Raw genomic sequence first — 23930 nt, forward strand, 5'->3', positions numbered from 1 at the left:
CAATCTGAGCATCTCTGAATAGTAGGACATTCAAAATCCAGTGAGAATTTTTGGAATCTTACTCATGTTGTGCAGCACGCGGTCCCTCTCCAGCTGCGTGTCCCGGATCTTCACCTGCAGCATCATCAGCTTCTGCTCGTACTGCTGCTTCAGCGTCTGCAGCCGCCGCTGGCTGTTCTCCAGCTCGTCGATCAGCTTCTGCTTGATGGCGATCTCGCAGGTGATGTTGGCCAGGTCGGCCTGGAAGTTTTCTGTCTCACACACACACACACACACACACACACACACACACACACACAGTTCAGGCAGGACCCCTGGACCTGACTTTGCGTCCTGAATGTGAACGGACTGCGGTTCTTCGCCTGTCGCTCTGACCGACACGCTGCTGCAGAACGAACGCGCTAATCAGACGACTCTCACCTTCAAGGCTCTTCTGATCACGTGATAAAGCAGGAAATGACTGTACATGAAGGCAGCAGCAGAGTGAAGAGCGCCACCTGCTGGACAACCTGCCGACGTTCTTTAAAGACGGCGAGGAGCCTCGAAGTGTCTCACACCTTTCTCATCGGACTCGGAGTCCGAGTCCTCGGAGCTCTCCTCCACGTCCATCTCTTCCTCCTCGTCTTCCTCCTCCTCTTCGTCACGGTCGCTGCCCTCATGGGCATCCTGCAGCACACACACACACACACACACACACTCTCAGGTGAGCACCCAGCGTGTGTCCGTCATGCGATGAGACGGCAGCGTCGGCTCCACCTCCGTGTCCTCGCCGGCCCGCTCCATCAGCTCCTTCTCCTGCTCGTTGTCAGGAACGTCTTCTTTGCTGGAGCTGAAAGATTCAGAGGAAACCGACTCAGAACCCCGAGCAGCCGCTCCTCACCACGTCTGAGAAACACAGTGTGACGGGGGCCGAGGTGACGAGAAGGCGTCTTCACAGGTCCATGACAGCCCGCTGCACCCGGCCCGACCAGCCCGCTGCACGCCATCCCATAAGAAAGTGCAGCGAGTTGACCCGTGTTGCAGCGAGTTGTGATCCTAAACCGGCCCACTATAAAACCCAGTAGCTCCACAGGGCGGACTGGATCGAGTGACCCCCCCCCCCCCTTCTGAAAAAGTGCCCATTAAAAAAGGCGACTCAAAGGTCAAATAAAGGTCACTGTTTGACACTGAGGACTTTGCGTCTGGAGCGTCTCTCTGTTCCTGCTCCGTCGTCCATCAGAGCGTGGACGGTCTTTCTCACATCCACTCAGACGGACCGGACCTCGACCACGTCTGTCACGGCTGCCTGCTCCCATGATGCTTTGCCTTCACTGTGCTTGATCATGAACCGATGTCAGCTTTGATAATGGGCACCGTTTCACGTCAGAGGCCTGGACGTACAGTGTGTCTCAGAATACCGCCAGGCTGCTTCAGGTTCTTTACAGATCCTGGGACCTGAAATGTTCAAGACCAGCGAGGAACTTGACTTTCATAAAATCTCTTTTCGTTTCTTTTTGATAAGTTTTCCTCCTTGGTCCAGGACGTGTTGTCGTTCACGTCTCCTCTCTTCAAATCAGAGAAAGGACAGTGTTTGTGTGTTATCTGGGTTGTGTGTATTCTGAGACAGGCTGTGTGTGGACACTGTGTCAGCTCAACTCTGAAGAGCCGGTTTGTTAAACACACCGTGGAACAAAAGAATCCGGGCGCTCAAAGGAGAACTGAAAACAACCAGTGGCGTTAAAAAGAATGCTGCAAATGAAAAAAACAATGTGAAGCTGTTGGATAAATCAACTTTATCCAATCACAGAGGGTCAGGAAGTGAACGTCCGGTGTGTGGAGCGAGAGGAAGAGGAGACCCTCGACACGTCTCCTCTGCCTCCAGCAGCTGACAGAGCCGTGATGGCGAGGCGGATGGAGGCGGCTGCAGGAACGCCTCCGGGAAAACTTAAAAAGACAAGCGGATGAAGAAGGAGGGAGCCGCCGGGACCCACCTGGCCTCCTCCCCCTCCTCCCGGTCCCGCTCCTCCAGCAGCAGCTGCAGTCTTCAGAGCGGCGGGCGGAGGAAGAAGCAGAGAACGGTGAGAGGGGTGACGGTGACGCCCGGCTCCGAGCCGCTCTCACCCAGCGACAGGCTAACAGAGCTAGCACTAGCATTAGCACGGCCTCTGAGGGGGAAACACCATGGAGCTAACGCCTCCGTGAATCCACACTGAGAGGAAACGCTCCAGGACACAGAATGCTTCTGTTTCCTCTCAAGTCCTGACATTTCATTCAATTTACGCTTTTCCAGGAAGTACGAGACTCCGGCGATCTGTGGTTATTTAACCTTTATCAGTGTGTCGTCTGGTCAGACTGAACTGACCCCTGGTTAAGTCTTCAACCAGCCGGCAGGAAGCAGTGCAGCTCAGTCAGCTCTGAGCTGGACGTCTGGGACCACAGCAGCAGTGCATTGTGGGTTATGAACCGATCCGTGTGTCTGTACAGAATCACCTCTGCTGCTCATCCTAATGCCTCGGCTTTAATACAGAGCACATTTACAACTGAACTGGATCCGTCTTAAACACCTCTTGTTTTAAGTGAATGAGGTGAAACATCCATTATTCATGAGTTCATAATGTGTGTGTGTGTGTGTGTGTGTGTGTGTGTTGACTCTCAGGTGATCAATGAAAACACTCAACAGGCATCAGAGCGTCGATGTGACTCCAGGCTGAAGGAAAGCTTCGATAATGGAGAGCTGAAGTGAAATAAAACGGCCGCATTACCTTTTCTTCTTCTTCTTCTCGCGCTTCTTCAGCTTCTCCAGGTCCTTCTTGGCCAGCTCGATGATGTCGGACGTCTCCTTCTCGGGGGCCAGCAGCGAGGAGCCGAAGGGGCCGGGCCCCCCGTAGAAGGCCTGGCGGCTGGAGGCCCGGGACAGGTTCTTCCTCAGGTTCTCATTGACGGCCTCGCTCTCCAGCAGCTTGGCTCTGAGGGGAGAACGCAGCTGCAGCACATCTGTCCAGGCCCGGGGACCAGGTCCAGGGACCGGGTCCAGGGACCAGCTCAGGGACCGGGTCCAGGGACCGGGTCCAGGGACCAGCCCAGGGACCGGGTCCAGGGACCAGCCCAGGGACCGGGTCCAGGGACCGGGTCTAGGAATATACCGACTAAATAAACATCTAAATTATAGCTGGGCCGTTAACGGCGATAACGTGCTGCGTTATCGCGAGAGTCTTATCGCGCGAGAACAAAAATGTCGCTGTTAATCTAATCTGTCCTGAGCTCCGAGCCCGAGAGTCACACCACGCTCCAGCTGTGCGTCAAAAAAAAACAAAAAAAACACACACGAGCTTTTAACGGTGAAACACGGTCCATTCCTCATTGTTTGCCATATTGAACTCGGCCGAATTATCAGAAAAATCAGGAGGAAAATGCTGGTATGAGGCACGAACTGAAATAACAAGCGCAAATATGAAGAAAATGAAAGTGAAACTTAAATCGCGTGTTTTGTCGGTGTGTTTCGGCCAGCTGGGCGTTTTTCTGGTGCTGAAAACACACAAAGTAAAGTACATTTCCCTTCAACACACAATCTGGCTTAATAAAGGTCAGTATGAGGCAGAATTCGGTGTGACTGAATTTAGGCTGTCTTGGAGATAGAAAGAAGTTTGAGGAAGTGAGTGATCATAAGAAACTTCTATTTTTCATCTGCTCTGTTATTGGTGGTGTGTGTGTGTGTGTGTGTGTGTGTGTGTGTGTTGGGAGGCAATCTTGGTAAAGACTTGGTATTTTGCCATTATAAATCATATTTGATGAATTGTAAAGTTATTTATGCAACACACACACATTTTGAATGGAATCGGCAGACTTCAAATGAGCCATTTTAATCGCGATTAACTCCAGGATTGGGGTGCAATTAATCGATATTAAAAAATGTAATCGTTGCCCATAGGGCTGAACGATATATCGTTATCATATCGATATCGGCATATGAATATTCAGGACATTAGTTTCTCAAAATCAACGATATCCAGATTTCCCCTGCTCGCCCTGCGTGTCAGCTCCATGCACAGGTCAGGCCAGCCAATCACAAACCTTTACTGGTTGACAGCTGATGGCAGAGGGCGGCTGCAGCGAGTTCTCATAAATAAAACTGTATTTTTTTACATCCTTTTGTATTATGATGTTTTTATTTTTCTGAAAAATGCTTAACTTTCACTGAATCCATTGTAATATATCGTATCGATATCGAGATATCTGGCATGGATATCGAGACATGACATTTTGCCCATATCGTTCAGCCCTGGTTGCCCAGCTCTAATCTAAATGTTGTAATTTGCTAATCGGATCTGATGAGAAGTAAAGAAAAGAGACAAAGTGGCAGGAGACGGACACAGAGAAGATGCTTACCGAAGGTCTTCGATTTCTTTGATGTAACCCTGAATCATGTTTCCGATTTCCTCGCTGCCTCCTTCACCTGGGAAACACCACAGATTCCACACGGGGGATCAGCGAGACGCCCAAAAACCAAGACTGAGCACAGGAACCAGCCTGTAGGGGCCCGCCTGGCTGTGACCCCAGCCTGACCCCAGCCTGACCCCTCACCTGCCCGGGCCAGGTCCTGCCTGGCCTGCTCGCTGAGCAGCTGGGTGAGCCGGGCCCGCTGGGCGTCGATGGTCTCCTGCATGGCCTTCACCCTCACCCTCAGGTTGCTGTTCTCCGTCTGCAGCATGGCGTTCTCGTGGAACATGTCGCTGAAGCTCTCCACGCCGTCCTCGCCGGCCAGACGCTTCCCCTGCAGAATGAGGGGGGGGGAGAGACACGGTTCCTCACCGGGCTCTCGAGCTGCCTCCGTCACGAAGCCCCGCCCACTGTGCCGCTCACCGTCTTGTACTCCATCAGCTCCATCTGCAGACGGGCGATCTCCGTCCGCAGCGCGCTGATCTGCTGGCTGGCCTTGTCCTGGTTCACCATCACCTTGTTCTTGATGTTCCGCGCCCGGTTGGCGTACTTCAGCGTGTTGAGCGTCTCCATGAAGTCGCGATCCGACGGGCTGATGCAGGCGATCATCACAGTTTGGCTGAGAGGAGGCAGAGGAGAGTGGGTCCGGTTCAGTGTCGACCGCAGCAGACCCTGCCGGACCCTGCCGGACCCTGCCGGACCTCAGGGCCAGCGGTCTGCGGGGCGGCTGGACTCCACCCACCTGTTCCCTCCCAGCGAGTCCTGCAGCAGTCGGGTGAGCTTGGAGTCTCGGTAAGGCACGTGAGACGCCCGCTTGCTCCGGTCGCCCAGAGCGCTGATTACATTCCCCAGAGCCAGCTGAGAGACACACAGAGAACCAGCAGTAGTGGGGAGGGAGGGGTTCCACCCAGAGACCACCTCATCGAGTCAGGACCCTCAGCTCCAGAGAAACTTTCACTTTCAGCTCGTTGCTTTGAAACATTGAGAAATGTGGATTAACCAACGCTGCACCGCCTTAAACTCATGAAACTCAACGAATTAGGACCTGGTGGTTTTTCTCACGTGTTTATCTGACTGATTAAAACCTACATTTCTCAACTGCATTTCCAATAGCTCCACAAAACGACCTGGGCTCTGGTTCTGCCAGCTGCAGACTCTGGTGGTGAAACCGGCTGCGGCTCGGGTATCGGTGCAGTACAGGGTTCCGCCACCAGGTGGCAGCACGTCCCCGCGCTGCGTCTCACCAGGCCGCAGTTGATGGAGATCCCCTCTTTGGCTCGGTCGCCCGTCGCTCCGGTTCTCTTCAGCCTCTCGGAACCGGCCAGATCCACGAAGTGGAACTTTGCCGTCAGCGTCTCGTACTCGTCCATCTCGGAGTTTCCGTTGGAGACCCTGTTGTCGGCGTCGTCTTCCTGCTGAGGGGACGAGACGCGGACAGTGTGAGCGGGTGTTTGTGGACCGGGCGGAGCCGCGGACCCGCAGACCGGCAGACCGGCAGACCGGCAGACCGGCACTCACACTGTCGGAGGCACAGACTCGGACTTGGCACAGGTGGATGGTGAAGATGGCGTGGGACCGGGAGCTCTGCACGTTCATCTGGGTGCTGGCCGTGGTGCGCGACAGAGCCCCCACCTTCAGGCACTGCATCATCTGGACAGGGGGGCAGAGGCCGTCAGGGGGGGGCAGAGGGGGGGGGGCAGAGGCCGTCAGGGGGGCCGCGGCCGGACGGTCCGCCGGGTCTCACCTCGGCCTCGGAGGACACGGTCCGCGTGGTCACGCCCACCGTGTAGATCCCGCCGCTGGCGTCCTCGTGGATCTTGATGTGGGATTTCTGCTTCATGTCTCGCGCGGTGTCGAACAGGTCCAGGACCTCCTCGTTATAAAGCTGCAGAACAGGGACTTTTAGGAAAACAGCTCCTTCCTTTCTGATTACTGTGAGGAAGCTTTTTATATAATGGGTGTAAAAAAATCACATTAACACTTCATATATGATACTCAGAATTTCTCATTTTAACATTTTTAAATGATTCATCTGTCAACCTACAACTCAGGTCCATGTAAATGGATTTTTTCCCTTTAAATAAAGACTACTTTTTTAGATTTTCCCATTTTTCAGATTTTTTTTTAGATTTTCCCAAACTTAATCACAATTGAGTTGCATTTTTTTAAATAGTGTTGTTTTGCATCTGAAGGCAGTTTTCAGTCCATGATGTGAACCATCAGCTCAACAGCTGAATTTAAAGTCACTGTTGAAGCTTCAGCACAGAGACTTCCTGCAGCCGCTGATTCTCACCAGAACATCTTGATCGGAACAGAGAATTTCCGTTTTCACCGTGTTGGATTGTCTTTCAAAATAAAATGCCATGTAGACCAGCTTAATACAACATCTCTGTTAAAAATACAGTTTTCAAACTGAAAAAAGCCCAAAGCTTAATTATGTGGTTAATCACCATTAAAAAAATAATCTTCAGCCATCCCTACATTATTAATCATAATTAATGCTTTTAACTCTGACAGCCTGAAAAAATACAACAAAATAAAAGTCCCTATACTTCAGCTGGAGAAACATGAAAAACTGCTTCAGGTTTGAGAGAAAAAAAAACAAATCAAAATGTCCCTGTGATCTGCTTTCAAAGTCCAGCTCTGTTACCGTCGAGGCTTTTAATTTGTTAACAAATGCATGCTGTCTCTCTGAGCTGCTGAGTGTCTCCTCTGTTTCACACTGACTCTTACTTCTCTCATGATCAGATTTATTGATCACATGCTTCAGTACGACCCTGCTCAGAATCTATGATCAGAGTTAAAATCTCAATTTCACCTGGTTCTGCTTCCAGTGGACAGGCAAGTCGTCTCACATGTCCACGCCTACAAGCCACAAGCTGCTTTATTTCCAGTTAGAACATCTAAAATACTGTCAGGCAGGAACCACAGGAGCTGCACTGAGCAGTGGGGTTTCTGCGTGAAGCTCAGGTGTGTGTGTGTGTAGGATCAGTGGTCTGTGTGTGTGTGTGGGTGTGTTTCTGTGTGTTTCCACCTCCAGGAACTGGGCGTTGATCTTGAACTCGGGCGGCGGGCGGCCCTGCTCCTGGGCGGCCTGCCGCCGCTCCTCGATGCCCCTGAAGAGGTGGTGCACGGCTCGGGGGATGATGCCCAGCTCCTGCTCCGAGATGTTGACGTCGAAGCCGGTGCCCATGGTGTACGTCTTCCCTGAGCCCGTCTGGAGGCGGAGACATTCGCACCCGCAAAACTAGTCAGGCCTCAGCTCTGAAGCAGCGGCGTTCCGGTAGACGTGGACATGTGAGACGACTTGCCTGTCCGTAAGCGAAGACGGTGGCGTTGTAGCCCTGGAAGCAGCCCTCGATCAGCTTCTGGGTGCAGGAGTCGTAGATGGCGTCCTGCTGGGAGTCCATGTCGAACACGTAGTCGTAGGTGAAGGCCTTGTCTTTGCCCAGGATGACCTGCGGCTCTCCGGGCATCACGTACGTGCAGATGTGGCATCCCTCGATCTTCTCCCGGGCCAGCTGGGGGCGAATCCTGCACACAGCCCACGGTCCCCGCCTCGTTAGTAACATCAGCACCATTCTGCTGCATCTGCTGCACTGAGAAGCTTCTTCAGGTCTTTTATTTTGAAGGTGCTGCTGCTCACATCGGTCACTTCCACTCGCACACTGATGGGAAAAACTACAGAGAGATGATGAAACAACGTCAGCTGTTGAAATAACCAACAGTCTGAAGTCTAAGATAACAGAACTCTGAGAGGAAGGCGAACCAAACGCCAGTCCTGGTCTGGAGGACGATCACCTCGCCGCTCGGTCACAGCGGGCTTTCAGTTTGAATGAGTTTATTCTGAATTAAATTTACTCTCAGTCGAGTTTTCATGAGAAAAAAAGATTAAAACCGCTTCAACTCTGGGGATGAAGCGTTCTGATTGGACAGGGGGGCGTGACGTGCTGACGTCTACAGGAAGTAAACCGAGCCCGGCGTCGGCATTTTTCTCTCTTCCTCCATTACCTGTGATGCTACAGTCTTAATAAGGTCATACACCCATTAATTCACTCTTTTTTCATGATATCCATTTCTTCCAAGGCTCACGTGAAGTATATTCAAGAACTCCTGCTGCGAGCCGCCATCTTGGAATATTGCGTAATCACGAGCAGAATAAAGCTGGAACAGAAGCTTTTTACAGAATGTTGAATTTAGACATAAATCCGCTGTCAAATGCAAACAAACTGGCCACTTCATTAATAAAGTTATATATAAGTATTTCAGTTGGAGTTTGGTGTTTACATGGTCATTTTAAAACAGTTTCATTCAGAGTTAAAGAGGAGCTAAAAGTCTCATGTGAGCCCATCGATCTGCTGCGTTAAGATTAGTGAAGTACAGGAACCAAGTGTGAGGAAATCCACCTGGTAGAGGAGAGACATCTGATGACACCAGTCCAGACGGCAACATGAGGCTGTGGTGAGAGTGTCTCGTTTTAACCTTAAAATCCACTGAGACGTGTGTGTGTGTGTGTGTGTGTGTGTGTGTGTGTGTGTGTTCTCGTATTTCTATCCTTGTTGGGGCCAAATGTCCCCACAAGGATAGCAAAACGTGAAACGACGTGCCTTGTGGGGACCTTTTTCCGGTCCTAAGTAGGAGAAACAGTGTTTTCTTGACCATGTTGTTGTTACTGAAAAAAGTAAAAGTGCAAAAACATTTCTTTAGGGTTAGGCTTTGTTGTGGTGTGGGTTAGGGTTAGGGTAAGGGTCAGGGTTAGGGGCTAGACATGAATCGGAGTCAATGGACGGTCCCCACAAGGATAGAAATACAAGACTGAGCGTGTGTGTGTGTGTGTGTGTGTGTGTGTGTGTTGATATGATGTGACGGATCAACAGGGAGACTTCAGAGTGACCTTCACAAACTGAACCAGCTGGTCTGCGACCTGAATGACCCCTCCTCTGGCTCGGTCTCAGTCAGGCAGACTCTGGACAGCGGGGACCGGGACTCTCCAGGACTGTCCCAGGACTGTCCCAGGCCAGCTCCATGCTGCCCCGCCGCCGCCCCGCCGCCGCCGCCCCGCCGCCGCCCCGCCGCCGCCCCGCCGCCGCCCCGCCTCTCTGGATGAATCCTGCTCCTGTCTGCAGCTCAGAAACAGGCCTGAAGAGAAGCACCTGCCAGCGGTCTGTTCCGGCACACAGAGCCTCATTGTTCCGGCGCTGCAGAGGGAACAATGGCAGCGAGCCACAGAGCGGCCATTGTGAGGTCCGAGGGACCGGACCGGCACCCGTCTGTGGAGGGCCGCTGCGACCTGCACACCAATCAGAGGGCAGCATTCACCACTTCACAGCGAGTCCGCTGAGGACGAGTCCATGTGAAATGAGGCTTCAGGCCCAGAGAGCTGCTGCTTCCTCTACGGTCTGCTGGATCTGATCCACAGACTGAAGCTGAACGCAACAAGCTGAGCAGAAGGAGCACAAAGTCCTCCTGCAGGAGACCAGGTCCAGGAATCCAGAGTCGACCCGGCCCACATTAGAACCCTGCAGAGACTCCATTATGAACTATAGGATGTGCCGTTTAATGTTTGATGTTTATTGGACATGTTTGCTTGACGCGAGAACCATCAACCATCGACGGTTTACAGAGTGAAGATCTCAGTGATGAGGTGTAAACGAGCAGACCGGGTCCAGGTCTGGCCGGGGGAGCTGCTGTAGCCAGCAGGACTGCAGCGCTCCACCCAGAGTCATGTGACCGACCCGGGCTGCCAGGACAAGCTTTAAATTGAATACACGCTGCAGGTCCCATGCTAAATGCTGCATGCTAAATGCTAACCTCCATAGCTCCTTCTAAAAATCTACACTTCTCCAGCTTTTCTGATGCACTTGCAGAAGAATGAGATCGCACTGAGAAAGTCAATGAGCTCCCAAGTCAAATCTAGGCTCTTGAACTAATTGCAGGTTTATCTGGTGAGAAGTCTCATCCCTGCTGGAGCCGCGGGGAGGATCTGCGCTCCAGACCATTTAACGCGGCGACGGCGGTGTAATCCCTGGTCTCCTGTCTCGCTCGCGGCACTTTCACACTGAGGGACCAGACGGTTTTTCCCCAATTTGCTCCACTACTCCTGGTTTTAGACTCTGCGGCTCCTCTGCTCATCCTGCTACACGTTATCACGGCTACTCTTCACCCGAGAGTGGTGCAAACGACCGTAAACTGACACTGTGTGAAGGAGGGCTGGAGTGTCACCGGAGCAGCAGAGGTCATGGGTCAGGGGTCAAAGGTCACAAAGGACCTGCAGCAGTTGCCGCTTAGAGATGTGCCGATGCATCGTGAGACGTTACGAATCGATACAAACATGAATGAAATGAAGCGGCGGACGTGCGGTGGAGCCGTCGCTCTGCAGGCTGGATCTGGTTCAGACTCGCGGCCTCACCCGGGACGCGCTGGGCGTGCCGCCGCCGTCTAACGTGTGGAGACGCTCCACAACCCGTCAGGCCAGAATCCAGAGACACAAACACTAATTAATTGGCTCTGCGGCTCTTTGCTGTCAGTCAGATTAGTGCGGCTGACTGACAGAGTCCTGAAGCGGAGAACGATCCGGCTGCTGCTCCAACCAGGCCGACGTCGTCAGATCAGCTGGAGTTCAGCACAGCACGTCTGAGGAGGACCACAAGGTCCGGTCCAGGTGGTGTTCACCGGATATCAGTCTCACTGTGCTGGGTGAGTTCTTCCTTTGGAGTACCAGATCACTGAGCCGCGCCACACACAGCTGGAAACAAGGCTTTAACGCGAAGCTGCACTTCATGCAGCAACAACATGATGTGTGTTTATGGGAAAAGAATAATCTGGGGCCCAGGACAGAACCCTGTGGTACACCACACCTACGAGCAGCACGTGAAAACTGTTCACACTGTTCACATCAGTGAGGCCTGAAGCCTGTTCAGGAGCAGAAACACTGATGCAGCACAAGAAAACTGTTCAGGAGCTCAGAGTGCAGCGCAGGACGAATCCTCAGTGAGCAACGGACAAGAAGAGACAGAGAGACAGAGACAGAGACAGAGACACAGACAGAGAGACAGAGAGACAGAGACAGAGACAGAGACAGAGACAGAGGGCAGCTCCAGCCAGCAGCAGACGTCTGATAAACCTCCGTCGACTGTGCGTGACAGGACGGAGGCGGTCTCCATGGCGACCACACTAATGGATGCAGAGAATTAAAGCGCTAATCCGATCCCGGCGAGACGTCCGGCGCTCTGCGCCACTGAAACGTCTCTCCAGCTGCGGGCCACGCTCGCCACGCCACGGCGGGGGGCGGAGCCAACATCAGGGGGCATTTAAACAAGACGAGACGCTCAGCCAACGACGCTTCACTGTTTGTAGTGAAATGATGACAGATATCTGCACAGAGCAGGAACAGATCAGCTCACTGCGTCAGTCTTTCAGGGAAAATGAGGAAATAAAGCACATTAAATAAAGCTGCCAGGTTTAATGACGACAGCTGTTTAAAAGTCCCTGGTTTTTAACATCATTCCCGTCTCTAAATGTAAAACACAGTATAGGAACCATGACTGACGTGAGAGAGCTTATCCTACTGCTTTCTCCCATCACACGATGAGAACTCACGTTTTAAAAAGATCCACATTCACAAAGTCTGCAGGAAGAAAGAGCTCCGGCCTCAGAGTCCGTGAGTCGAACTGAAGCCTCCAGAGGCCAGGAACTCACCATCAAGCTTCTTAAACAATAAAAGCCGTCAGGCGGCACTGAACAACGTCTCCTGGTGAAACTGCTCCAAAAACAAACCTTTTACTTTGGAAATAACTCAGTTTAATGTCTGACATGAGGAAGAAATAAAGAGCTGAAGAACTCATGGAACCAGTCCATAAACCGTTCTAAACATTCTGAAGCGGACGTCATTTCAACCTCTGGCCCTTCGTCACTTCCCTCTGCAGCAGAGAGACGCGCTGGTTCAACGCCTCGCAGCGTTTCAGAGGACTCCAGGGAGGCCGTGAGGAGCCGGCGTGGTGAAAAGGTTCGATCAGACGGGAGTTCAGGGACGACACTAATAAACCTGACGCGTTTCTGAAGCCGCCGTCTTTTCATAGCGTGATGAACTTTTATTTGTGGACACGTCAGTGTGACCTGAAGCCTTTTCAGGAGTGGAAACACTGATGCTCTGTCACACACACACACACACACACACACACACACACGGCATTGCTGCTGCCTGCTGATGACACTCCGTCACACAGCGTGATGCTGAACTCTGCAGGTGAGCTTCACAGGACACGCCGCCACACCTGCAGGACATTTACAGTCAGCTCAGAGCTGGACAGAGGCGCACAGGGAGAACATGCAGACCGCACAGAGGGGTCCGGCCCAGACCTGGACCCAGGAGGAACACGTGGACCGCCTGAGTCACAGCGGAAATAAAAGACGCTGACTCGGCGTGGAATCACATGGATCTTTTGTGCTGTGGAGGCATGAATAAGGCGGCGGCGGCTGAACATGCTAACAGAGCTATTTGCGAGGCGGCGCTGGCAGTTTGACGGCAGAAGTTCGGTTACGTTCATCCTATTTGCAGGCCGGCTCCACATTTAGACCTGGTCCGTTTTAGCCGAGGCCTTAACTGGACACAGGACAGGCAGGAGCATCTACCGCTGGAGCAGCAGCAGGAGAGAAACCCGCCGGCGACACACAGCTCACACGACAGCAAACACACACCGGAGGGCGTGGCGTGCACCAAGCCGGGATATAATTAAACCCGCTTCCGTCTGAGAGCAGAACGGAGACGCGGGCGGCAGAAATGCGTCCTTCCTGCAGGAAAAGCCGGCCTGTGCTGCAGACGGCTCTGCAGAGGGGCAGAAATGTGCTGACTCCGCAGATAAAGATAACCCAGGTCTTCCAGCAATGCTGCGCCCGGCCGGCCGGCGCTCTATTTCTGGACCAGCGGAGTTTAAATGCAGGCTGCGTTCCGAATAATCTTAGAGAGAAAGAGGTCAGCAGCCAAACACTCAAAGCTTTCTGGGTGACATCCTCAATCCCTCTTTGGATCGATTCACATCTGCAACTGGAAGCAATCCTCAAACACTTCAGTGGAATTTATCCTGGAATAGCTAAAGAAAGACAAATGAAGACAATCTTCAAAGTAACGTTTCACTTTACTATTTTTCACAATAAAACGAGTCCATCTTTAATAACACAGCACTTCTCACACTAAAAGGCAGCTTGTGTGTTAAAATGTCTATCGACGGTGAAACTTCTCCCTCACTGGACGCAGTAGTGTGAGAATAATGAATCTAATGCTGCATTTTATTGTGATGAACTTTCTACAGACACATGCAGGAGCCATTTTCACGACAGAGTGAAAGGTGGATTGGACGCGTCTTCATGTGTGATAATGTTATGACTGTAACATGAAGTGGAAATACTACTCAAACAGGAGGAGTGTGTGTCTGTTTCATTGTTAAACTAAATGGAACTTCTCACATCACACCTTTTATAATGTTCAAATTATGGGTTAATTAGAGACGTGATTAAATTACAATAATGAGACTTCATCCTTTCTGTGTGAGTGAATCATGTTTCACAGTTTATGGGCAAATTAAATTTCTTGTTTAATTTGATATCGTGACTAAATATCTCAAAATATTGTGATTTCATTTTGAAATGTTCAACAGGAAACCTGCAGCACCTCTGCATCAGGACCAACAAATGGCCCATAGACAGTTTGGAAAGTCCTGATGGTCTGAGGAATCTGTTGATGGATTTCAGAATGTGGAGAAAGAACCATGAAAACATGGATCTACCCTGCTGGTATCAGTTCAGCAGCTGCTGCGGCGATCGTGTGGAGAAGATGTTCTTCTTCTTCATATCTGAGCAGGTTTAAACGCCACAGTCTGGCTGAGAAGAACGTCCAGATCTGTGCTAACGAGGCGTACCTAATAAAGTGACGAGTGAATATGGACCGATACAGAAAAGCAGAGAGCATGAGAAGCATCTTCTGTTCTACGGCAGTGCTGACGCCTGAAGCGTTGCTTCCCCCCTGCGTTTGCACCGGTCCAGCTCGGAGTTCTGCTTCCCCGTGGGAGCAAACTGCAGCTTTTCTCTGAACGCTGGAGGGTTTGAGGGTCGCAGTGTGGGAGCGGCTCGGTTCTCAGGACTGTGGGTCAGTGGTTCAGTCCTGACACAGCAGCTTGGCTCAGTGCTTGTGAACAATGCGCCGTGTCTGGAGAGGGTTTAGGGCCCAGCGGGGCCTTTGTGTTTGCCCGTCGCTGCTGCCACGGGCAACGAGGGCGCAGCTCAGAGCCCTGCTCCGGGACGTTCCCCACTCTCAGCTCCCAGACCCGACACAGGCGCCGTCCTTCCAGCTGCTCGCGAACGTGGAAGACCGTCGGCCGCCGTCTCTCCGGGAGCGGCTCATCCAGCTCATTAGCCGACAGAACATATCTGCTCTCGATCACAGGGCTCTTTTAACGGGATTGCTCTCCGGCCTGCGAGCTCCAACCTGAGGACTCAGACTGTCACACCAGCTGCTGCATGCCGTTGCATGTCATTACGCTAAAGTGCGCCAGTAATTTGAGCCTTAAGAGGTTTAGGGACCCATTTAATTTCATTATAGTCATTGTCCTGCCCTCCTGCTGGGCATCGGAATCAACAGGCCCCGTTTCATTTTGATCATTACCATCATCACGTTTCTCAGTGATTAATCAGCTTGGAAACTGTTTTCGCTCTGGAGAAAGATCAGATACACCCACAGCCACTGCTGCTCGCGCTCTGATCCACCGTGAAAACAGGGATGGTGCACTCACTCCCAGTTTGTCGCAGGGATAATCACCCGAACGGGCAGGTTGAACAGGTCCTGAGCTCAGCTGAGGCCCGCCCTCCACGAGCACCTCACCTCCAATGTCAACTGTTTGGAGCAGACTGGATCTGGAAGCTGTGCACCGGTCGCTCGGTCCATGCAAAGGCAAACACGCTGCACGCTGAAAGCACATGTTTGGAGCTGTGTTTACATTCAAGTCTGAAAGAACCGGACGACCCCTGTTGGGATAAGCCAGAGTTTTAAACCGATTAAAGGAATCCCAAGTGGACCGCTCAAAGCCTTAAAACAAGTGCTTCAGGTAGAACACAATCTGGGATTGAAAGACAGATTTATGGATTAAAATGCTTTCCATGCCCTATATGCAGAGGAGTGCATGTTTACCAGAAGGATTTGGGGATTGAAGGTTGAGGGTTCGTTCAGGATCTGGAACACTGTATGGTTTGATCTGTCCATGGGAACTTGTGACCTTTTAAAGCTAATATGAAAACAAACTATATGTACATTTTTAAGTCTGAACAGTGAGATCTGTGTGCTGCTAATTCATTTAGCATTAGAAACTATCTTGCTTAGAGTAACTCAAACAACCGGCTACTGCAACAAAAGTATTTCCCCTTCTGGTCCCTGGCTAACACCCGGCTAACACCGGGCTGCCACCCGGCTAACACCAGGCTAACACCTGGCTAACACCTGGCTAAACACCAGGCTAACACCTGGCTAAACACCTGGCTGCCACCCGGCTAACACCAGGCTATCATCAGGCTGCCACCTGGCCAACACCTGGCCAACACCAGGCTAACACCCGGCTAACACCGGGCTGCCACCCGGCCAACACCAGGCTAACACCCGGCTAACACCGGGCTAAACACCAGGCTGCCACCAGGCTAACACCCAGCTAACACCAGGCTATCATCGGGCTGCCACCTGGCTGCCAGCTGGCCAACACCAGGCTAACACCCGGCTAACACCCGGCTAACACCAGGCAAACACCCGGCTAACACCAGGCTAACACCCGGCTAACACCAGGCTAACACCCGGCTAACACCAGGCAAACACCCGGCAAACACCCGGCAAACACCCGGCTAACACCGGGCTAACACTGGGCTACCACCGAGCTAACACCGGGCTAACACCGGGGTAACACCACGCTGCCACCGGGCTAACACCAGGCTGTCACCCGGAGCCCAGTAACCCTTGACTGATACTTACCCTGCTAACACTCGGCAGACACTCTGCTTGCACACAACAAGTTAACATGTGCTTAACACTCGGACAACACCTGCCTGACATCTAGTTAACACCTGATTAGCACCTGGCTAGCACCCGCCTGACACCCGCCTGACACCTTAACACTTGACTAGCACCTGGCTAACATCTGGCTTACACACAGCTGACACCCGGTCAACACTGAACCAACACACGGGTAACCAGCAACCAGCAGCTGAGGCCCTCCCCTCCAGGCGAGGAGGCCAGACATGATGGGACGTCCTGCTGTACATGTGAGCTGCAGGGTGTCTTTAGATGTGCTGTGGACTGATTAACCCGGTCTAGATAAACGGTTTAGACCTTGTAAAGTGGTCACAGCACAACGCAGCAGAAGGTCTGTGTCGCCAGCGTAAACCTTAATCACAGCTCTGCTTTTACGGGCCTCATCGGACCTCACTGGGAAAGATTAAGAGCCTCTTTGTGGATACAAATAACTGGTTCGACGGAGTGAAATGTAGGGCGCTAAAATCAGAGCAGTAATTCTAGCCCCTGGAGCCACAACGCAAAAACATCCAGCGCTCGCTGTCAAACACACTCTGAACACGTGGTGATTCTCTAACGCCCCACAGCTGCCTCCACACGGCAGGTCCTGATGCTCAATTCTGATTTCCTTCTGAGATCCGGTTTCTTTGCGTGATCGATCACACCACATGTTGAATGCGACCTCCATCAGACGGCAGCGTGAGCGTGATACGACCAGACGGTGACCGTTACCGGGAGCGCACCGTTTGGACACCACACAGTCAGGGTGTCCGGATCCATGTTCAAGCGGTTGTGCAATTTAGAGAAAGTGATGAAGGAAAGAAGGAGATTGGGAAAAAGAGCATTTCTTCCTACGTGCCGCTTCCTCCGGAGCAGATTCGTGAAGTCAGTCCCTCGTCACTGACCTGACCATTCAGACCGCGGCCATCTTGACAGATATCAGACACCGGTCCGATTTGGCACCACGTACGATCGAGGCCTGGAGTGAAAAAACTGAATCGCAAAGTCCACACGGCCCCGAAACAGACGGGATAAGGGTCACTGTGAGCAGAACTGGGTCGTACTGAGTTTTGAACATGAACGTCAAGTGAAATCCAGAAGGACAAGAGGAACAGGTCGGTTCGGACTGATTTCCTTCAGGTCCTGAAGAGTCAAAAAAAGGCTGAAAAATCACACTAATCCTGTCAGAGTGTCGATATTAGACATCGCTGAATCATTCACAGCTGCTCTTCTTCCATCCATCTGGTTTAAAACAACTTGTGTGGGAAAACTGTCTTTCTTCTGAAGCAGGCCACAGGACCACAGCTTAACTCGACATAGAAATGTCTGCATGTTGATTTGAAATAGAGACATAATAATAGTGGTTTTTACTTAATTGTCTCTTCATTTTCATATTTCCTATTTGTACAGATGCTTCGTCTTTAGGGTGAGTTTTCCTTTCCTGTATGTGTACAGCTCAACAGCCCAGGCCTCAGCCTGAGCCCTCCAGGTCCAGGACCACCACAGAGACCAGGACCAGGGACCAGTCTGGGACCAGACAGCAGGACATGACGGCATCAGTGATGGACAAAGACACCAAGTCCCCCTCACTGCACCAGCTGGGAGGGAGCGGCCTGCTCCACACACGCACACGCACACGCACACGCACACACACACACACACACACACACACACACAGTGACTGTTCCAGACTGACAGGACTGAAGAGCTGTGCTGTCAGAGCAGCTCCTCTTTCATTGATCAGCTGTCCTTCTGCAGGATGCTGACCACCACCCCACCACTGGGCCACTGCATGCGCCATCAGAGTGTGTGTGTGTGTGTGTGTGTGTGTGTGTGTGTGTGTGTGTGTGTGTGTGAAGCATTTTCACGTTTCGCTGCTCACAGAAGCAGCTCTGTCAGTCAGGCCAAGACACCTGCTCACCTGCAGTGTGTGTGTGTGCGCGCCTCGCGCGCGTGCGTGTGTGAGTGAATCAGCAGATGCTGCAGCCCGCAGGTGCGCGCGGGCCGCTGCGGGATGGAGACTCACCTGAGCGCCACCCGGACGGAGCTCTCGTCCTGCCCCGTCGTCATGATGCCTCCTCGATGCGGACAAAGAGCCGAAGCGAACCGGCGGCGTGTCCGCCGCTCGTGCCGCGGACCCGCGGGGGAAACGCTGCGCCGCTCCGGAGCGCCTCAGCTCCAGCTGCGCGCGGACATCTCCGGTCGATCAGTGCGGCGCGGCGCCGGGCGGAGGCCGAGCATGACACCCGGCCCGGAGGAACGCTCTGCCCGCTGCACGCCTCGACACCGGCCGGAGGATGGAGCTCCGGACCCAGCGCGCACACACACACACACACTCACACACGGTCACACACTGACGCTCCGGAGGCCGGGCGCGCGCAGGGAGGAGCCGGGAGCGCGCAGCCTCCCTCCCTCTAGACCTACTACACATAGAGTCATGAACAAAACGACACTACATCACGCGGTCACACAGGTAAATCATGTCCAGGTAGTTTCCTCTCTGGGTCTCCCTGCATTTATCTGAGTGTAGAAGCGGTCATTCTGCATTCAGCTGCATCGGTCTATGTGTCTAGTTAGTAAATATATATCTGTGTATCTACACGTCCATGGATTTGTTTCCTTAATTTATGTCGGTCTAGTTACATACATCTATCGAGAGAGGCCCGGGGCTGGAAGCCACGCCCCCCTCGTGGAGATGACGTCATGATACGGGTGTTTGAACGGTGTTGTCAAAATGAAAAAAAAAAAAAACTGACTCACGACCAGACTAGTTACCATCAGTTTATCACTTTTTTTTAATTTCTATTGTATTTTGATTTGGTTTGAGTTAAATCCATCTGTAGAAAACATTATTAGAAGATGTGATCCTTCTGGCAATGTTAATGTTTTACTGGGTCTTGTTGGAGCAGAAGGTTAGAAACTAAACCAAACATTAGGAAATTATACAAAACCTCAGTAATTCTGCCAGTCTGTTTTGGGTTGCTGGTTCCAAACCTGGTTAAAGGAGGAGGGCTGCAGGTGGACTTATCAGTTCCACCCCACAGAAAAAGCTCTTTTATTAAATTTGATATTGTAAATATTGTAACATTTAACAACACAGAACAACACTGCTTATATAATGTGGGTCTAGACAAAGTACTGAAGTCATGAAGATATTTTGACAAAATTAAAAAAACGAACCAACAGAAGAACGTTAATTTCTAGTTCTTAACATTTTTGACACAGCTTTTGTCTCTCCCACAACTTCATTCTTCTCTCCTACAGAGTTGATTACAATTACATGCAAATGATCAATTATGCAATTTCCAAAATCCATGTCATTTAAAGACTGTAAGGATCCACCAGCTGCTGTGCTTACTGTGGAGATGACAACACTGCTTCTATGTAGTGTGATGAATTAAAATGTCTCCTACAGTGAATGGGGTCATCTGGGGATTAATAGTCTCAGTAAATACTGGCACGGGCTGTGGGGCTCTTTGCCCGCAAATTTCACATCCCTGAATAAACTACACTTTGAAATTAAAAGTAATGAAATGTTTTTGCAGTGGTTGTGAGATGGAGCTGCTAGGACCAGAGGAAGGGCTCAGCAGACTGACGGAGGTGATCAGTGCAGCGCCGGAGGAGGCAGGATGGAGGAGGATGATCCAAGACCCAGGAGAAACCAGAGAGGCACGCAACATGATCACGTCAGTGAATAAAACATTAAAAAACACTCATAGAAGAAAATCCAGCGGGCAGAAAGAAAACTACAGCAAAACACACAGAAGGAAACACCGCTGTTTGAATCCTGCCATCTTCACTCTGTCGGTCTGACTTGTGGAGTGACTCAGGTCACAGCTGTCACAGTGGCTCTGCGCCACCTCGTGGTGGGAAGTGGTATTTCAGGTGATATTGAGGGAATCCACGGACGGTCCGGTGTCTGGTCGGTCATTTCCACTCTCACATACTATGTCAGCATTTTGGTTTTTATTGTGGTAATTATGGGATTTGATTGTAAAGATCTTGAAATGTTGATTTTCGGAACTTATCAGGTGAAAATTACATGTAATTAAACAAGAAAATTATTTTAAAAAAGTTTAACTTTGAGCATGTTCAGTCTGTAGAGGTGCAATTTGTTAGATTCTTTGTGTTTTGTTTAAATTTTATGTTTATTTTTAAATTATTATAGGAGTTTTATTTTTGAAACCCATTTTCAGTCCCAGCTCTGTTAGCTGTTTTCACATTTCTCACTGTTTTGACCCCATGTCCTTGTATTCCTCCTTTTTACCTTTTCCTAGAATGTACTCTGTATTTGTTTTGGCAATTTTTGTGCATTTAAAATACTTTGAAAAATTTGCATTTTTTTTTTTAATCTAAGCAATTTTTGTAGATTAGTTTTCAGCTGGTTTCTATTTCAGTCATTTTAGCCATTTTCTTGCTGTTGGTCAAATTTTCCAGTTCTTCCTTTTTTTTTTTTTTTTTAAACTGATTAGAAGCATTTTTCACTATTCTCATTTCAACCACATTAGCTTTTAAAGGTGCATTAAGGAGTTTTACAACCTTAAAAATACTTATTTTCCACCATAAATATGTTAAACATTTTTAATGATGTGTACAATGTGCCCTGACATATTCATTGTAAGAACCTCTAACAGCGCTAAACTGTCACTTGAAAGTCACAGTGCCGGTCCGGCACCAGAGTTTTTTTGGGGAGAATTTGAAGGGAATGACGTAATGCGCGCTCCGGCTGGTTCAGTTTCATTTTGTCCGCCATTACTCCGCCAGATGCTTAGTGAGCAACAACTGAGCAGGATCTTCCAGAAAGTCAGAACAGACTGGCTTCTAGCACTGCCACAGCTCCACACAGACTCCACCAGGTAGAAGAAACTTAAATCTTACTTGAGCGCTTCCAAACGAGCGAAGACGGAGTTCCCCTCTTCCGTGCACGGGAGCCACAGGCACGAGTTTTTCACTAAGCTGCATTAAGCCCAAGGCCTGCAGGGGGCGCTGTTTCGCATAAAACGTGCAAACTCCTCAATGCACCTTTAAGCTTTTTCAGCCTTGTTTAGAATCAGCTTCATAACGTTTAATAAGTGCTCATATCAGTAGCTGAAGGTCAGAATCCCTAGAATCCATACATGTCCTTCAGGAGCCTGGTATCGGAGCAGCTCCAGTTATTAATGAATAACGGGCTGCTTTCACTTAGATGTGTTTGTCTGATGTATTTTCTGATTAAATAAAGATATCAGGGTTGAACCTGCAGACTCAGCAGTGGTGACATTTGTCCAGACGGGCCTGCTGGAGCTACATGCTGAACAGGAGAGCTGGCAGAGTGTCTCCAGGCTGGAGGAGGATCCTCTGGGGGAACGAGAACAGGACGACCCTGCTCTGACTCCAGTCAGACCTGGAAGGCAGGAAAGACCTGACTGTGAAGCAGAAGACTCGATTTATGAGGCAGATGCTCATTTTGAACTGCTCTTTATATTTTGTTAATTTTATTCTAAACAGAATGTTTGCTGTGAAATCAAATAAAAATGTTTGTATGAACGCTACAGAGCCATCCTGGGAAGCTTCTTCTGAGACGTTTAGGTAAAATAAAGAAAAGTAGAACTTTTACATCAACTTAAAACTGATTAAAAAAACTGAATCCTGTCTTCATGTTACAAAGATATTGATTCCAATGAGTGGGACTGAGTCAAAGTGAAGCTGATTTTTCATGATGAGTCCAAATGAGTCACGTCAGGATTAAAGTAATCCCTCTGGGAACGATTAACTCCTGATAGAACATGAATCTGCTGAACCTTCGCCCTCTTTTTAACTCATTTACTCATGAATATATGAGAGAAATCCTCTGAGGCTGCAGCAGCCTGGCTCGTTCTCCATCCTGTTCTCCATCCTGTCCTCCATCCTGTTCTCCATCCTGTCCTCCTTCCTGTCCTCCATCCTGTTCTCCATCCAGTTCTCCTTCCTGTCCTCCATCCTGTCCTCTTTCCTGTCCTCCATCCTGTTCTCCTTCCTGTCCTCCATCCTGTCCTCCATCATTTCCTCCATTCTGTCTTCCTCCCTGTCCTCCATCCTGTCCTCCATCCTGTTCTCCTTCCTGTTCTCCTCCCTGTCCTCCATCCAGTTCTCCATCCTGTTCCCCTTCCTGTCCTCCATCCTGTCCTCCATCCTGTCCTCCATCCTGTCTTCCTTCCTGTCCTCCTCTCTTCCTGATGATGAAATCTGTCTATCTCCTCTATTTCCACACACTAATGACCAACTCCCGGCGCTCGCTGCATTCCTCGCGTGTCCGAACAGAGGCCTGGGATATGAGTGGCGGAGCTGTCCTCACAATGTCCTCGCCCCGAAGCCGAGGCCCCCCGGGGCAAGACGGGGAGGAGGGAACCTGCGGAAACCTTAAGGATGGTTTTGAAAGAATCATGGAAAAGCTGCAACTCAATCGGCCCTGACAAGTTGCCACAAGCGCCACGCCTGTAAGGGAAGCTGCCGCCCCGGCCGATTGAAAGAGGAGCTGCTCAGAGCAGCTTTACGACTCCTGGGGAGCGTGGACGCCTGGCGGAGCGGGACCCCCACGCTGCAGGTCGGTGCTGACTTTACGGCGTCTGGTTTCCAGGTTTACCGTCAGGTTGAGTTCAGGTCTGACCTCCGGCCTGAGCAGAGCAGAGCAGAGGGAACAGCCGGTCTGACTGTACCGTCCTGAGGCTGTCATGTCTCAGAGAGCTGCCGGAGACACGGCGGCTGCAGGTCTGAGTTGCTCTAGTTAGTGTTGGCAGAATCCATCAGCAGGTGCACGGTTTACCGGCACCTTAGAAAGATTTAGAGGATTTTCAAATAATGGTCTTATGAAATCAAAAGCGTTAAAACATGTGAAAGAGAGAAAACAAAATAAATCCGTCCTTTTGCAGACGATCATGTGACTTACATTTCTCACTGTAAATGCTTTTGTCTATTTTTACTGCTTATGGAATTATGTTTAGATCGCATTGTGACACTAACGCCTTTGTTTTGACCGTTGACACATTAAGAGTGTGTGATCAGGGCAGAGTTTGTCCTCTGGACGTCCAGACAGTGAGACGGAGGCGTCGGGCTGAAGGAGTCCACAGCAGAGGCTTTAAATGTCAGGGCTGCTCACGTTACCGCTCACTGCTTCAGCTGCTTCTCCTACAGTCCTGCCTCTCATTCTGCTCTTCAGGAGCCTCTCAGCTGATCCAGGATCAGGCTGAAGAGGATCCTGACCAGGGGGTTCAACCCGTGGCCCTCAGGCCCCTCTGAGGCGGCTCCATGAAGCTCTCAGAATATGATCTGGAGATAAAACGGTTCACCAACTTGTAGGTGAAATGTGACATTCAGTAGTTTTTTTAATTAAAATATTTCACAGTGTTGTTAAGGTGAGGATCTTCTCTTACTATTTTAATCAAAATAACATGTGAGATAACAAGAAGACGTCTTGATCATTTAAAGTGGAGGCAGCCTGGTCCATCAGCCTGTC

At 50.7% G+C, this 23930-nt stretch overlaps 1 protein-coding gene across 1 annotated transcript in view; it reads right to left on the reverse strand.

The window, feature by feature from the left end:
• LOC115391443 (kinesin-like protein KIF21A) overlaps positions 1-18605 on the reverse strand; it is a 29197-nt gene extending 10592 nt beyond the window's left edge. The window contains 14 exon segments of the mRNA XM_030095708.1: positions 63-251; positions 558-666; positions 757-829; positions 2742-2945; positions 4366-4432; positions 4561-4750; positions 4840-5035; positions 5159-5274; positions 5661-5831; positions 5935-6066; positions 6161-6301; positions 7451-7633; positions 7728-7950; positions 18486-18605. Of these exon segments, the coding sequence (XP_029951568.1) occupies positions 63-251; positions 558-666; positions 757-829; positions 2742-2945; positions 4366-4432; positions 4561-4750; positions 4840-5035; positions 5159-5274; positions 5661-5831; positions 5935-6066; positions 6161-6301; positions 7451-7633; positions 7728-7950; positions 18486-18529 (2038 nt within the window). The 5' untranslated portion in view covers positions 18530-18605.
• Between the last annotated feature and the right edge of the window lie 5325 nt (positions 18606-23930).

Source organism: Salarias fasciatus, chromosome 7 (genome assembly GCF_902148845.1).
Source record: "Salarias fasciatus chromosome 7, fSalaFa1.1, whole genome shotgun sequence".
NCBI classification, from domain to species: domain Eukaryota; kingdom Metazoa; phylum Chordata; class Actinopteri; order Blenniiformes; family Blenniidae; genus Salarias; species Salarias fasciatus.